Source organism: Gobio gobio (genome assembly GCF_949357685.1).
Source record: "Gobio gobio genome assembly, chromosome: 2".
Taxonomy (NCBI): domain Eukaryota; kingdom Metazoa; phylum Chordata; class Actinopteri; order Cypriniformes; family Gobionidae; genus Gobio; species Gobio gobio.
The window spans coordinates 16,943,937-16,957,126 of record NC_137098.1 but is presented as its reverse complement, the minus strand read 5'-3'; the positions used below and the strand labels follow the sequence as shown (position 1 = coordinate 16,957,126).

General features: G+C 36.7%; 1 protein-coding gene across 3 annotated transcripts in view; it reads left to right on the top strand.

Moving 5' to 3' along the window:
• The window catches only part of mpdz (multiple PDZ domain crumbs cell polarity complex component), a 151,253-nt gene that overhangs the window by 119,717 nt on the left and 18,346 nt on the right, over positions 1-13,190 (top strand). For all 3 annotated transcript variants that reach the window (XM_079810729.1, XM_079810731.1, XM_079810730.1), the window contains 8 exons: positions 441-637; positions 1,432-1,523; positions 1,602-1,674; positions 3,346-3,399; positions 3,514-3,606; positions 4,003-4,077; positions 5,703-5,865; positions 5,960-6,105. In XM_079810729.1, the coding sequence (XP_079666855.1) occupies positions 441-637; positions 1,432-1,523; positions 1,602-1,674; positions 3,346-3,399; positions 3,514-3,606; positions 4,003-4,077; positions 5,703-5,865; positions 5,960-6,105 (893 nt within the window). The remainder of the gene's footprint in view (positions 1-440; positions 638-1,431; positions 1,524-1,601; positions 1,675-3,345; positions 3,400-3,513; positions 3,607-4,002; positions 4,078-5,702; positions 5,866-5,959; positions 6,106-13,190) is intronic.

The following is a 13,190-nucleotide window of genomic DNA, read 5'->3' as shown; positions in this document are numbered from 1 at the left end:
CATGTGCTTTAGTATGTTGAAAGATTATATATTTAAAAACTACTTTAAAGTAAAACTTGACATGATTAGACATGAAACTTGACATGAAAAGTGCACATTTAAAAGTGTGCTTAAGAGTTAAGAAAGATGAAAGTGTAATCTCTTTAAGTACACTGCAGTTTAAGCAGTTTTTTTGTTTGTTTACAATGTATTAAATGTGAATACACTACACGTGCACATTCAATGCTATAACTGTAAGTGCATTTCCACTTTAGTGAACTGTAAACCTTTATGGGGTGGCAATAAGACAGAAATGATCTACAGAAATAATGCAGTAACACTAGAGATCACTAGTATAATTTACAAGTAAAAGCTTTTAACTGCAGGCCTCAGCAACACTTCAGAAATGCTCTTTAAATTATGTTGCTCTAATATATGAATGTGTGTGTGTGTGTGAGAAGAGAAGGTAACGGAGCGGTACGGTCGTTTACCGGGTCAGCTGCACATGATCGAGTTGGAGAAGGGCCGCACAGGTTTGGGTTTGAGTCTGGCAGGAAACCGGGACCGTTCACGCATGAGTGTGTTTGTTGTGGGCATTGACCCCAACGGCGCTGCTGGGCGAGACGGACACATCGTGGTGGGCGATGAACTGTTGGAGGTGAGTGTGTGTAAAACATCAGCTTGACACTTGTGGGGGGAAAAATGCACTTCAGCATATAAAAAATTACATATACTTATTACGGAAATAATACTGAATGTAATGTTATCAGACACTTAATTGTATGTTAATTGCAATTAAATGAAAATGTATTATAATTATTTTTTTTATTAAATACAATTAGCTGAACTTTAGAGTGCTTTTATGACCAACTTAAAGGGTTAGTTCACCCAAAAATGAAAATTCTTTCATTACTTACTCGCCCTCATGTCGTTCCAAACCCGTAAGACCTTCATGCATCTTTGGAACAGAAATTAAGATATTTTTGATGAAATCTGAGAGCTCTCTGACCTCTCCATAGACAGCAATTTAAAACAATTTCAAGGCCAGAAAAGTATAAGACATCATTAAAATAGTCCATGTGACTCCAGTGGTTCAAACGACTTTATTCAACAATTGCACTCTATTTCCTACGTCAACAGCATAGGAGACTGACACAGACGTGAAGAAATTGATGAATAAAGTTGTTATTTGTGTTTGTTTTTTCACGCACAAAAAGTATTCTCAACGCTTCATTAAATTAAGGTTGAACCACTGGAGTCACATGGACTATTTTAACGATGTCTTTCCTACCTTTCTGGACCTTGAAAGTGTCTATGGAGGGGTCAGAAAGCTCTCAGATTTCATTCAAAATATCTTAAAAGTCTTACGGGTTGGGAACGACATGAGGGTGAATAATTAATGACAGCTAAACAGATCTAGACATTTTCTGATTGATCTTGTGGCATTTTCAGATAAACGGTCAGGTTCTGTACGGCCGCAGCCATCAAAACGCCTCTTCCATTATTAAAAGTGCGCCCTCAAAAGTCAAGATCATCTTCATCCGGTAGGTCAAAGGTGTTGATGTGTAGATTTGAAAGGATTTTGAAGCCCGTTGATTGCTGACACATGTGGTGTGTTTCAGGAATGGAGATGCTTTGAGTCAAATGGCTGTCGGGCCAATGAAGGAGACAGACTCAACGGACACACACACAGAGGTACACTCACACTCAGCTGTGTCAAGCTATCTACATGTGCTTGTCCCATACAATTCTTCTTACTACAGACTAACGCACAACCTAACTCAAAAGGTCTTTGCTCACTAAGACCGAAATTTTCATATGCGTTTTTTCTTATTCGTCATCCGGTGGCTCTGAATTGTCAAATCCCCTCTCAAAATGCTTGCTATAGATGCAAAAAACGCAGAAAATCGAACACGATCCAATTTTTTTTATGACGGACTAAGGTTTCGGAGGCAGTGTGTAAACGTGATTGACACAACATGAGGCTGTGTTTATTTTTTAACAGATCAGCATCAGATTAACCTTTAAGGATGTCCCCCAAAAAGCTTATGTAAGATTTAGTCAACTTCTGGGGACAATTATATTGTAGTTGTCCTCAAACTATAGCGAAGGGAACCCACACAAATACTAAGTGAAAAAGAAGTGTGCTTAAAGGGATAGTTCACCCAAAAATGTTAATTCTATCACATCAAAAATCATTCATCTTTGGAACACAAATTTAGATATTTTTTATGAAATCCGAGAGCTCTGAGGCCCCTCCATAGACAGCAATTTAATTAACACTTTCAAGGTCCAGAAAGGTATTAAAAACATTGTTAAAATAATCCATGTGACTCCAGTGGTTTCTGAGAGCTCTCGGATTTCATCAAAAATATCTTGAATTGTGTTCCGAAGATGAACAAATGTCTAATGGGTTTGGATTGACATGAGGGTGAGTAATTAATTACATAAATTCATAGCATATTATACTAATGAAATAAAAGGCTGCTTTAGTGTACTTAAAGAGAGTACACTTTAATTTCTTAACACACTTAAATAGACTTTAAAAGTGCACTTTGTAGATTTATTTTCTAAGTGAAATTTAAATGTTTTTTTTTAATTGCTCAACCTTTTAACAAGTGCACTTAATTTGATGTTTTGACTAAACTAAATTACTTGATTATAATTTTAACTGCAGTGTTTTATTTGATATTACATTTAAAGTTAATATATTTTTAAATATACTAAATTATACAAAGGTGTAATTAAATATATATATTTAAATACATTTAAATACACTTTAACCGAATTTCAAAAACAATAAAAGTAGTTATGAAATTACGTATACAACTTAAGTTATTCTTAAGTGGGTCAAAAGCACAAAAAAAATTCAGCTATTTGCACTTATTATAAATTCACACTATATACAATTCATTTTCATTTAATTGCAATTAATATGCAGTTAATTGTCAGAAAACGCTGCATTCAGTTCTCACTTAAGTATATTCTTTATAAGTATAAGTCCATTTCCTGCTTTTAAGAGCCCTCTAAAAACAAATACTAATACAATACTATTATGAAATATTTGCCATTTAAATGTTTCTCGCAAAAAAAATATATGTATTTTATTTTATCAGGATACACAAATAATTTTCAAATGGCCTTCAATGGAAAAAAAATTCATAGAAGCCTTTTGGCTGCATGATGTTGTAGTTACACTGAACTGAACATCTAAACAGCCAAACCTTCAAAATCTGGTTTGTTTGTTTGTTCGGTCGGTCGGTCGGTCGGTCAGTCAGTCGACCATTCATTCAGTCATTCATGTTTATCCATTCATTTGTTCAGTCATCATCATGTTTAATCTGTTATTTCTTATTTACGCCCCAGACCGAGACACCCGGCTCAACACTAGACATGATCCAAGACATAACTCTTCCTGTGGTAAGACGCACACTTCAGTTCTCCTTTGACTCTGTGTTTGTGCGGTTTCTCTCACTGTGCCAGCGATGTTAAGTGTTTTATTTCTTTGTCTCTATGTCCATCTCATGGATGAAGGAGGATGGAGGCGTGGGTATCGCCCTGAAGGAGGACGACAGCAGGAACGGATGTCTCATTCACAGTGTAGATGACAATGGAGCAGCTGGAAGGGTATGAATATGGTCTAGGTGCAAAATTAAAGACAACAGACACAATGTCCACAACCTATTTTACTTTTGTAATGTGACATATTTCTGATATTCCATATTCCAGAGAACAATGTAAGGTTTGAAATGTAGGAAAAAGTGGTGCCTGTTTGACAGGTTGGTGGGACAAGGATGAAATACAAGAGGACTTGGTGCGTGCGTGCGTGCGTGTATGGATATGAACATCATGATTTTCTGTATAGCTGCTTTGAAACAATGTGTACTGTATTGTAAGAAGCGCTATACAAATACATTTGACTTGACTTTTGTCATGTGCTAGTTTCTGTACTGTATGGATTTCTCTCAAAGCCTAGTGAGCTGCCTACCTAGTGTTTCAAACCTGTGTGCGTGTGTGTTTCAGGATGGTAGAATTGCAGTGGGACACAGGCTGCTTGCAGTAGATGATGAGATGGTGCTGGGACTCTCTGTTGAAAAGGTAACATGCATTCCAACTGTAAGAGTTTAAAGCAATAGTCAATTCTGTCATGATTTACTCACCTTTGTTGTTTACTGATTTATTCACCTAAACCATTAAAGATGCAGTAAGCGATTTCTGAAAAACGCTGTTGAAAATTGAAACACACCCAAACAAACAATATTGTTAAAGGGGGGTCTAATGCTATTTCAGGCATTCTGACTTTTTTACATTGTTAAAGAGTTTGGATGCTCATGCTAAACATGGCCAAAATTAAATAAAATGAGTTGGACGTATGACAGAGTATTTCTGTGCTAAAAACACTATTACGTCCATGTATTATGTCAAAATTGGGTGGACTTCCTTGTATGGGCACTTCTCGAACTTCTATGAGCTGTCGGCAGCGCTTTGTTTTTAGACCACAAAATCAACAATGTCAAATGTCTAAAGAAGTGTGTTTCTGGTTGTGAGGGAAATATAACCTTGTTCAGCTTCCCAAAGAACACAGCGTTAAGGAAACATTGGATGCAGTTTGTTTTTCTGGAGCAGCAACAGAGTTTTGCAAGTGTGTTTGTTTGTTCCCGGTCACAAGTGCATATAATGTAAACAACACAAACGTATTGTGAATCTAAAGTTATCCAGGGAGGGATAATGCCACGAAGGTATTGTGTGTGCGTGAGTTTGTCATAGATGTGTGTGTGTGTGTGTGTGTGTGTGTGTGTGTGTGTGTGTGTGTGTGTGTGTGTGTGTGTGTGTGTGTGTGTGTGTGTGTGTGTGTGTGTGTGTGTGTGTGTGTGTGTGTGTGTGTGTGTGTGTGTGTGTGTGTGTGTGTGTGTGTGTGTGTGTGTGTGTGTGTGTGTGTGTGCATGTGTGTGTCTTTACTCTGCACTCCTCCACAAGTTCGGCTGTTTTAGGAAAGAGTCAGTACAGCTTATCTGTCTTTTATAAATCTAATAAAACTAAATACTTTTTGAGATATGAAGGATGTAATGCTACACTGTAGGTACTCAAGATTAACATGAGATTGGTTGAAACTGTGTGTTACCCCCTATTTAATATTTGCTAGATGTCTGTGTAAATAGAAGAAAAACAAAGTGGATCGTATCGATCACCACAACACTCTTGTAGCCAATCAGCAATGGGAGCATATACGCTCATGATGGGGGAGGAGAGAGAGTGAGCAAGTGGGAGGTTTGTAGAAAGACTGTAGAAGGAGAGATGGCTGAGATATTATGAAAGAGGAAAGGGTCAGAGGAGTGTAATTGGTACTTGTGTTAATATTGGAAATGTTTTCCAGCACTGGAGAGACATTAGAGAGCCAGAAGGCCTGAAAATGGATACAGAGGTTACTTTGTGTCTGCTCGATTAGTGAGTAACATTGGTTTTGTTATGTTTCACAGAACCAAAATATGCTGTTGTATTTTGTGGTTGTTGTTACAGCACAGCTAATTCACCCAAACTGTCTAATGTGCCAGCAGTTAGTGGTTGCCTGTGTTTCATAGAGTGTTTGTGGATTTCGGGGGCGGAGCAATGAAGGGAGAGGTGTTTGTTTGGGTTTCAATTTCAAATATCTTTTGTTTCTCAGTAATCTATTATTTACAAACATATTTAATGACAGGAGTCATTGTTTAATCATTATGTTGTAGGTGATGTCACTGTTGAAGAAAGCCCAGAACTCAGTGAAACTCACCATCTGCATTGACCCCGCCTCCCAGACCACCTCATCCAATCAGATTTGCTCAGGATCAGACCTAGGAACCAGCCTCCCACTGGTTTCTGTAGCATCATCAGAGACAGAGCCAATCAGGAGTAAGATGAATGGGTCTGGGAGTTATTAAAGGAAAACTTATTCATGAATAAATCAGAACCTGATCTTTGTCATCATGATGATTGTGTGTTGCAGATTCGAGCAGATGTTCCACACCGGGAACCTTGGCGTCTGATCCAGCTACGTGTCCCATCATCCCTGGCTGTGAGACCACTATAGAGATCTGCAAGGGGAGAACAGGACTGGGGCTCAGCATTGTGGGAGGCTGTGACACTTTACTGGTGAATAACCTCACAAACGTTTAACATGTTTTTGTGAGACTTTGTTTACAAGCAGACTTATATAAACTTGTGCACTATGACACTCGAGATTACCAAAATGTGTACAAACTAATTATACAGTCAAAATTAAAAGAGGTCCTGAACTTCATTTTTGTTATATTTTAAGTTTCCTGGGGTGCACTTTTAATGTTAGTATGATTTTTTTACATCAAAAATTGTCATAATTTAGAAATAAAAGGCCGTTCTCTTCCCCGATTTTAGCCCTCTCAGGGCTCGACATTAACGCTTGTCCTGGAAAAGTGGATTTTTTGAAGGGGCAAGTGAAAGAGAATTTTACTTGCCCGACGGACAAGTATCCTGATAAAACGTCATTAACAAAAATAACTAGGGAATCACCCAAATGCAAGAATGATTCTGCATTCATTACTGTAAGTGGCTATTGTCAGTGAATGATAATATATAGTGTATAATGAACTGACGGTAACTAACGTTGCAATGTTGACGCTCGCACAGCCTCTCCAGGAGAAATCGAAACAAATGTGCACCGCTTACACAGAGAAACTCAGTTAACACACTGCCGTAAAAATGTAGAAATGTGGAGTATATTTATAACATGATACAGTTGCAACGTCACATTACCAAGAGTGCTGTTTTCCTGAATAACATGACGACTGAAAATGACACTGATTTCATATGACAGTTCCATAAACAATTATTAACATTAAGTCACTTACATTTTAGATGCAATATTGAGTGTTTTTGTTCTATTTCAGCAGCGAAAATAGTTCCAAAAGATCACTATGGGATCAGTTTCCCGCCAAATTTATTGCAGTCACGCATAAAAAAATAATAAGCATGAATCAAAATTTTAAAAGCACATGTGAAAATATAACGCACAAAACTGAAAAATCTATGCAAAATTAACCAGAATCACAAACAACGCAGTCACGGAAATAAAAATAATAAGCGCAAATCAAATATTTAAACAAGTTTAAAATTATATTGCTCAAAACTGAATCATGAATTCAAAATTATCCAAATCGCTCACAAAATCATGTTTTCTGCTCTTATTTTAATTTTTTGCATGTCCGTGCTCTTTTCTCCTTTGCTCTTGTTTCCACATTCTGTGCTTGCGGTTTCAAATGTTGCAGTTCAAGTTTCATGTAAATTAGGGGCGGGTCTTAGCATCACCATTGGTCCACTAGTTTTAGATTGACAGCTCATCCTCAAGCCAATCAATTGAAGAGAGAAGTTGACGTCACTCCAATGCGACTCATGCCGCAGTTCAGCCAGCAACTGTTGAGCTATATACGAGTATAACGTGTTCTATATCTGCAAGGAAATACATTATTGTATTGTTATAAATATAATCTTAGGACTCTCTCCTTTTGTATGATAGACGTTTTAGGGGGGTTTCCTCACAATTAAAGCAGTAAAATGAACATGATCACGACTGGGTGCTTAAAGCTTGGCTGTGAGCGAAACGCTTTCACTATCCGTGCGTCACTATGCACGGATGGGCTTTTATTTTATCCGCAACCTTATCACAAAATCCGTCGGCCCCAACGTTTTTTGACCAATGTTCAAAGCTGCACCCGCCCGCCATCCGCTGATTGTAGCTAAAGCCTTGTTGGGCGATGCAAGGCGATGCTGATGCCAGCAATCGTAATGCAAGGGACTGGCCTACATTAAACCTTTAACTAAAATAGTTATTGAGCTGTTTACACTGTCATATACAATAAAAGAGCCTGCACAGCGACAGGAAAGGAAAATAACGCAAAAAACCTGCCTACCATAGCCTATAGAGCATTTGACTGAAGGAGCTCATGCACCGCTCACTGGTAAAACGACGTGCGCTCAAATCCCGCTCCAACATGACATTTCTCTGTACTGTAGCCTACTTTACTTGTTTTAGTTTCATATGTTTAAATATTATAATGTTATTTTTTTCATTTAATTTAGCCTACGTTGATTATGAAATATTATTATGATATATGTGAGAAAACATGGGGGACAGAAATGATTTCGTTTTGTATAAATTGTTTCTTCATTTTAATCAACGTTTTGTCAACCAATTTCAAGGATTTAATAAATAATAAGCAAATATAGCAGACAATGGCATGGCGGCACCAGCGCAGCACGAACGGCTTAAATTAACAACTAGGAAAAATTAAAGCAGTAAAATTAACATTATCACTTACTGACGCTTGACTTACACTTACTGCAGCCTGTTGAGCTATAATGCGTTCGCTATCACCAGTGGTGGAAGTAATAGGCTACAAATAACCAGAGACATATTGACTTTAGTAAAAGTAGAAGTACCACAATGACAACCCTACTTAAGTAAAAGAGTACCTGATTTGAAAAGTAGCCTACTTGCATGACAATTTATTCTATTAATGTCTATTCTAATAATTTTAAAAAGTTTAATTAATTTAGTTTTGGGTTAATGTAATTGTGCTTACCATCTGTGGCCCAGTTTGCGTAGAAAGAGCGGTAATTTTCCTCCAGAGCGACTTTCTGAAGATTTATTTAATTTCTGAAGCTCATTCCGCTCGCAGCACCCTCAACCCAGAAAGCCCTTTGTGACATGCGCTGGTTCGAATATAGGCTATCTGAAATAGCTAGGACTGCCCCCAACTAAAAAATAAAAATAAAATAAAAATTCTAGTAGCCTATTCATTCATTTAAGTCGTTGTTCACACAGCGCTGGCGCCTGTCATTGGCTTACTCTGCTATATTTGCTTATTGTTTATTAAATCCAGGCAAATGGTTGATAAAACATTGATTAAAATTAAGATACAATTTATTTAAAATGAAATTCACTGAAAAGAAAGGCTTTCAACAAAACAAAACTTGTTTTGTCAAAAAAAAGTTGTGTCAAAATCAGTTCTGTCCCCCATGTCTTCTGACACATTGCGCATCTTATCCTGTTCACTTTCATAATCAACATAGATTAAATAAATAAAAAAAAATATAATATTTGAACATACGTGTTCTCATTGTGCTTCATCGAGTTTTGACGTGTTTTATAGATGCGATAATGTTTATTATTCATATGTGGTTACATTCCACCACTGGCTGTGAAAAATATTTCTTTGGAATGAGAGTGGCACTAACCAACTATTTGGGGTCATGATTAACCCCTCTAAAATGTTGATTGTGTAAATTGATATATTTAATATATTCATGATTGTAAACAAATATATTTCCTTGCACAAACAGTGGGCCTTAGAGATGCGCGGTGGGTGGTTACAGCCGCGGACTCCGGATGACGTGACGAAAAATGATATTTTAATATTTTAAATTCGGGCGGGTGGTTCAACCATTTAAATTAATAATAAAAAAAAACATATAGGCCTATTGTTAAATATTGTTGCAGCGCCTGGTAGGCCACTAAGCAAACCTGCAAGGGAGCCCGTACACTGCCTGGGTTTTGTTTCGATATTAGTTATATCTTAAAACAGCCAGTCATTGTAGTCACTCAGGGAATAGGCATTTAAAAGAGAGAACGCAAGAGCTAAACTTATACAAATTCAATAACATCCACAGCAGAAAACAGCAGAAGTGGAGGTGCTGCAAATTTGAGTTAATTTAGATGTATTTATTTTTAGCATTTAGTAATTTATTTGTTGGGGAGAGCGGGGCACAACCTAACGCTTTTTGACTTTCCCAGTTTGTGTAAATCCACTTGGGGTTCAGACTAGGCTATTTATTTTTTCCCCACATTAATTGCACACATGTCTAGTACAATTATGTGGTTTTGTTTCATTAATACAGTGTTTACTTTTTTCTTGATTTACCCCGAAAGAATGGAAGTGAAATGTGACAACATGCCCCATAGGTGGGGCACAATGTAACATGACCAAATAACTTCTTAAAATGTTACATGATCAAAAAAATATACAAGACAAACTAAAATATTTTGTCAACAAAATACAATTATTAACTTTTTAAAATGAAATAATGGCATTTTTTAATCATTAAAAATATAAGCATTTTTGAGTTTGACCATAAACACATCGCTAAATACAGCTATACAGCATAATTCAAAACATAATAATAATGAATAATTTCTGAACATTAACTCTCAGACATTATTCACCCTTTTATCATTCTCAAAAGAATTCATAAAAGTATATAATATATGGCATACTTCTAATAGGCGCAGTGTTAACACACACCCCATCTGCAACTGGATTTAAATCTTGGCTCGTGTCTTCTGCTGGTTAGATCAGCATTAAAGAACAATAGCAACTGTTAAATAACAGATAAGATTAAAATAATATCGGATTTGTCTTATTTTAAATAAACACAAAAAAACAGAGATGAAAACTAAACTTAAGTAAGAAATGTACTTTTGCTATGGTTAAAAACATGTTCAGTAATATCTTCCAGAATTTTTTTTATTTTGGCGCTATTTTTTCTCTAAATAATGTTGATATGGCAACTAGTAAATACACAACGTTTTGTAATTCTGGCATGTGTGGAAAGGGTTAAAACATGCGCGTTACAACTAACCCCGCATTAGGTTCTGCTCCCCTACACTTTACGTGGCCATTAAAAAAAGGCTTAATATTTATATGTTGAATTGTGTTTTTAAAACATACATGAGGTCATATTGTGACCGTTGCGGTGTGCATACAGAATGCCTGAGCAGTAATATTTCCTATATATATATATATATATAGGAAACATATAGCTAGGGCTGCCCCCAGCTAAAGTTTTTTTTCCTAGTTGTTAATTTAAGCCGTTCGTGCTGCGCTGGTGCCGCCATGCCATTGTCTGCTATATTTGCTTATTATTTATTAAATCCTCGAAATTGGTTGACAAAACGTTGATTAAAATGAAGAAACAATTTATACAAAACGAAATCATTTCTGTCCCCCATGTTTTCTCACATATAATAATATTTCATAATCAACGTAGGCTAAATTAAATGAAAAAAATAACATTATAATATTTAAACATATGAAACTAAAACAAGTAAAGTAGGCTACAGTACAGAGAAATGTCATGTTGGAGCGGGATTTGAGCGCACGTCGTTTTACCAGTGAGCGGTGCATGAGCTCCTTCAGTCAAATGCTCTATAGGCTATGGTAGGCAGGTTTTTTGCGTTATTTTCCTTTCCTGTCGCTGTGCAGGCTCTTTTATTGTATATGACAGTGTAAACAGCTCAATAACTATTTTAGTTAAAGGTTTAATGTAGGCCAGTCCCTTGCATTACGATTGCTGGCGTCAGCATCGCCTTGCATCGCCCAACAAGGCTTTAGCTACAATCAGCGGATGGCGGGCGGGTGCAGCTTTGAACATTGGTCAAAAAACGTTGGGGCCGACGGATTTTGTGATAAGGTTGCGGATAAAATAAAAGCCCATCCGTGCATAGTGACGCACGGATAGTGAAAGCGTTTCGCTCACAGCCAAGCTTTAAGCACCCAGTCGTGATCATGTTCATTTTACTGCTTTAATTGTGAGGAAACCCCCCTAAAACGTCTATCATACAAAAGGAGAGAGTCCTAAGATTATATTTATAACAATACAATAATGTATTTCCTTGCAGATATAGAACACGTTATACTCGTATATAGCTCAACAGTTGCTGGCTGAACTGCGGCATGAGTCGCATTGGAGTGACGTCAACTTCTCTCTTCAATTGATTGGCTTGAGGATGAGCTGTCAATCTAAAACTAGTGGACCAATGGTGATGCTAAGACCCGCCCCTAATTTACATGAAACTTGAACTGCAACATTTGAAACCGCAAGCACAGAATGTGGAAACAAGAGCAAAGGAGAAAAGAGCACGGACATGCAAAAAATTAAAATAAGAGCAGAAAACATGATTTTGTGAGCGATTTGGATAATTTTGAATTCATGATTCAGTTTTGAGCAATATAATTTTAAACTTGTTTAAATATTTGATTTGCGCTTATTATTTTTATTTCCGTGACTGCGTTGTTTGTGATTCTGGTTAATTTTGCATTGATTTTTCAGTTTTGTGCGTTATATTTTCACATGTGCTTTTAAAATTTTGATTCATGCTTATTATTTTTTTATGCGTGACTGCAATAAATTTGGCGGGAAACTGATCCCATAGATCACAGCAGAACGCATGTCACTGCAACAGCGTTAGTGAATGATTCAGCGTTTTGAATGAATCGATTGAATCAAAGATTCAATTAACTATTCATAAACGACTGCCTCATTCTTGAATGAATCAGCCGTTTGAACGAATCGACTCAATGACTCACTCATTCAGACGGTCACCTGCTGCCACCTACTGGTGGTTTAGTTTCATCTTTCCAGCATTTATTATTTGTATATTCAAAAAATATTTAAAACAAGCACGTGAACATGCTTAATGTCGAACCGTGCTCTGATTTGACTGCTCTGTTTGAGGAGGTGTGTCTGCTGTCAATGTAAACGCCCACTATTTTGAATGTATAATATATGAAATAAGTATTACATTTGGAACTCTCTCTTAGACTTTAACTGTTTTTACTATTACAGCTGTTGAGATTAACTAATTGTAAAAAGTGTTGATTATAGCATTATATTTAGATCTACTCCCATTGCATGAGACGTTGTAGCGATGAGCATTAGCCGATGACAGACATGAATGCAGTGATCTCAATTTCTGCACTCTCACGAATGCTATCTTCATAACTAATAGTGCAAACACCTTGTAAATAAAATATTCATTGTGCAGTGTAGACAGCGTCATTGATTATAACAGGAGTTTTGGCCAGAACTCGGTCACTGATAAACTCCCACTGTTTGATTGACAGCTCCGGCAATTGTAAAGGGAAGGTTATTTGATTGCTTTCTGTGTGTAATTTAATCACAAATTAACAGGTTATTTTCATACTACTAAGAGAAACAATGTGAAGTTGACCGTTTAGTCACTGGCTTGATTTACTGAAGCATAAACAGCAAAAAACGATTTTGAGACAAAGAACTTCTGATTGTACATGAATCATTACATATTAGAAATCACTGATCACCGATTAGGCATTCAAATGAACACAGTTTCTTATGTTGTGGCATTACTGTTGGGTCCATTTCTTACAGTAAAAGTCTGTTTGCAA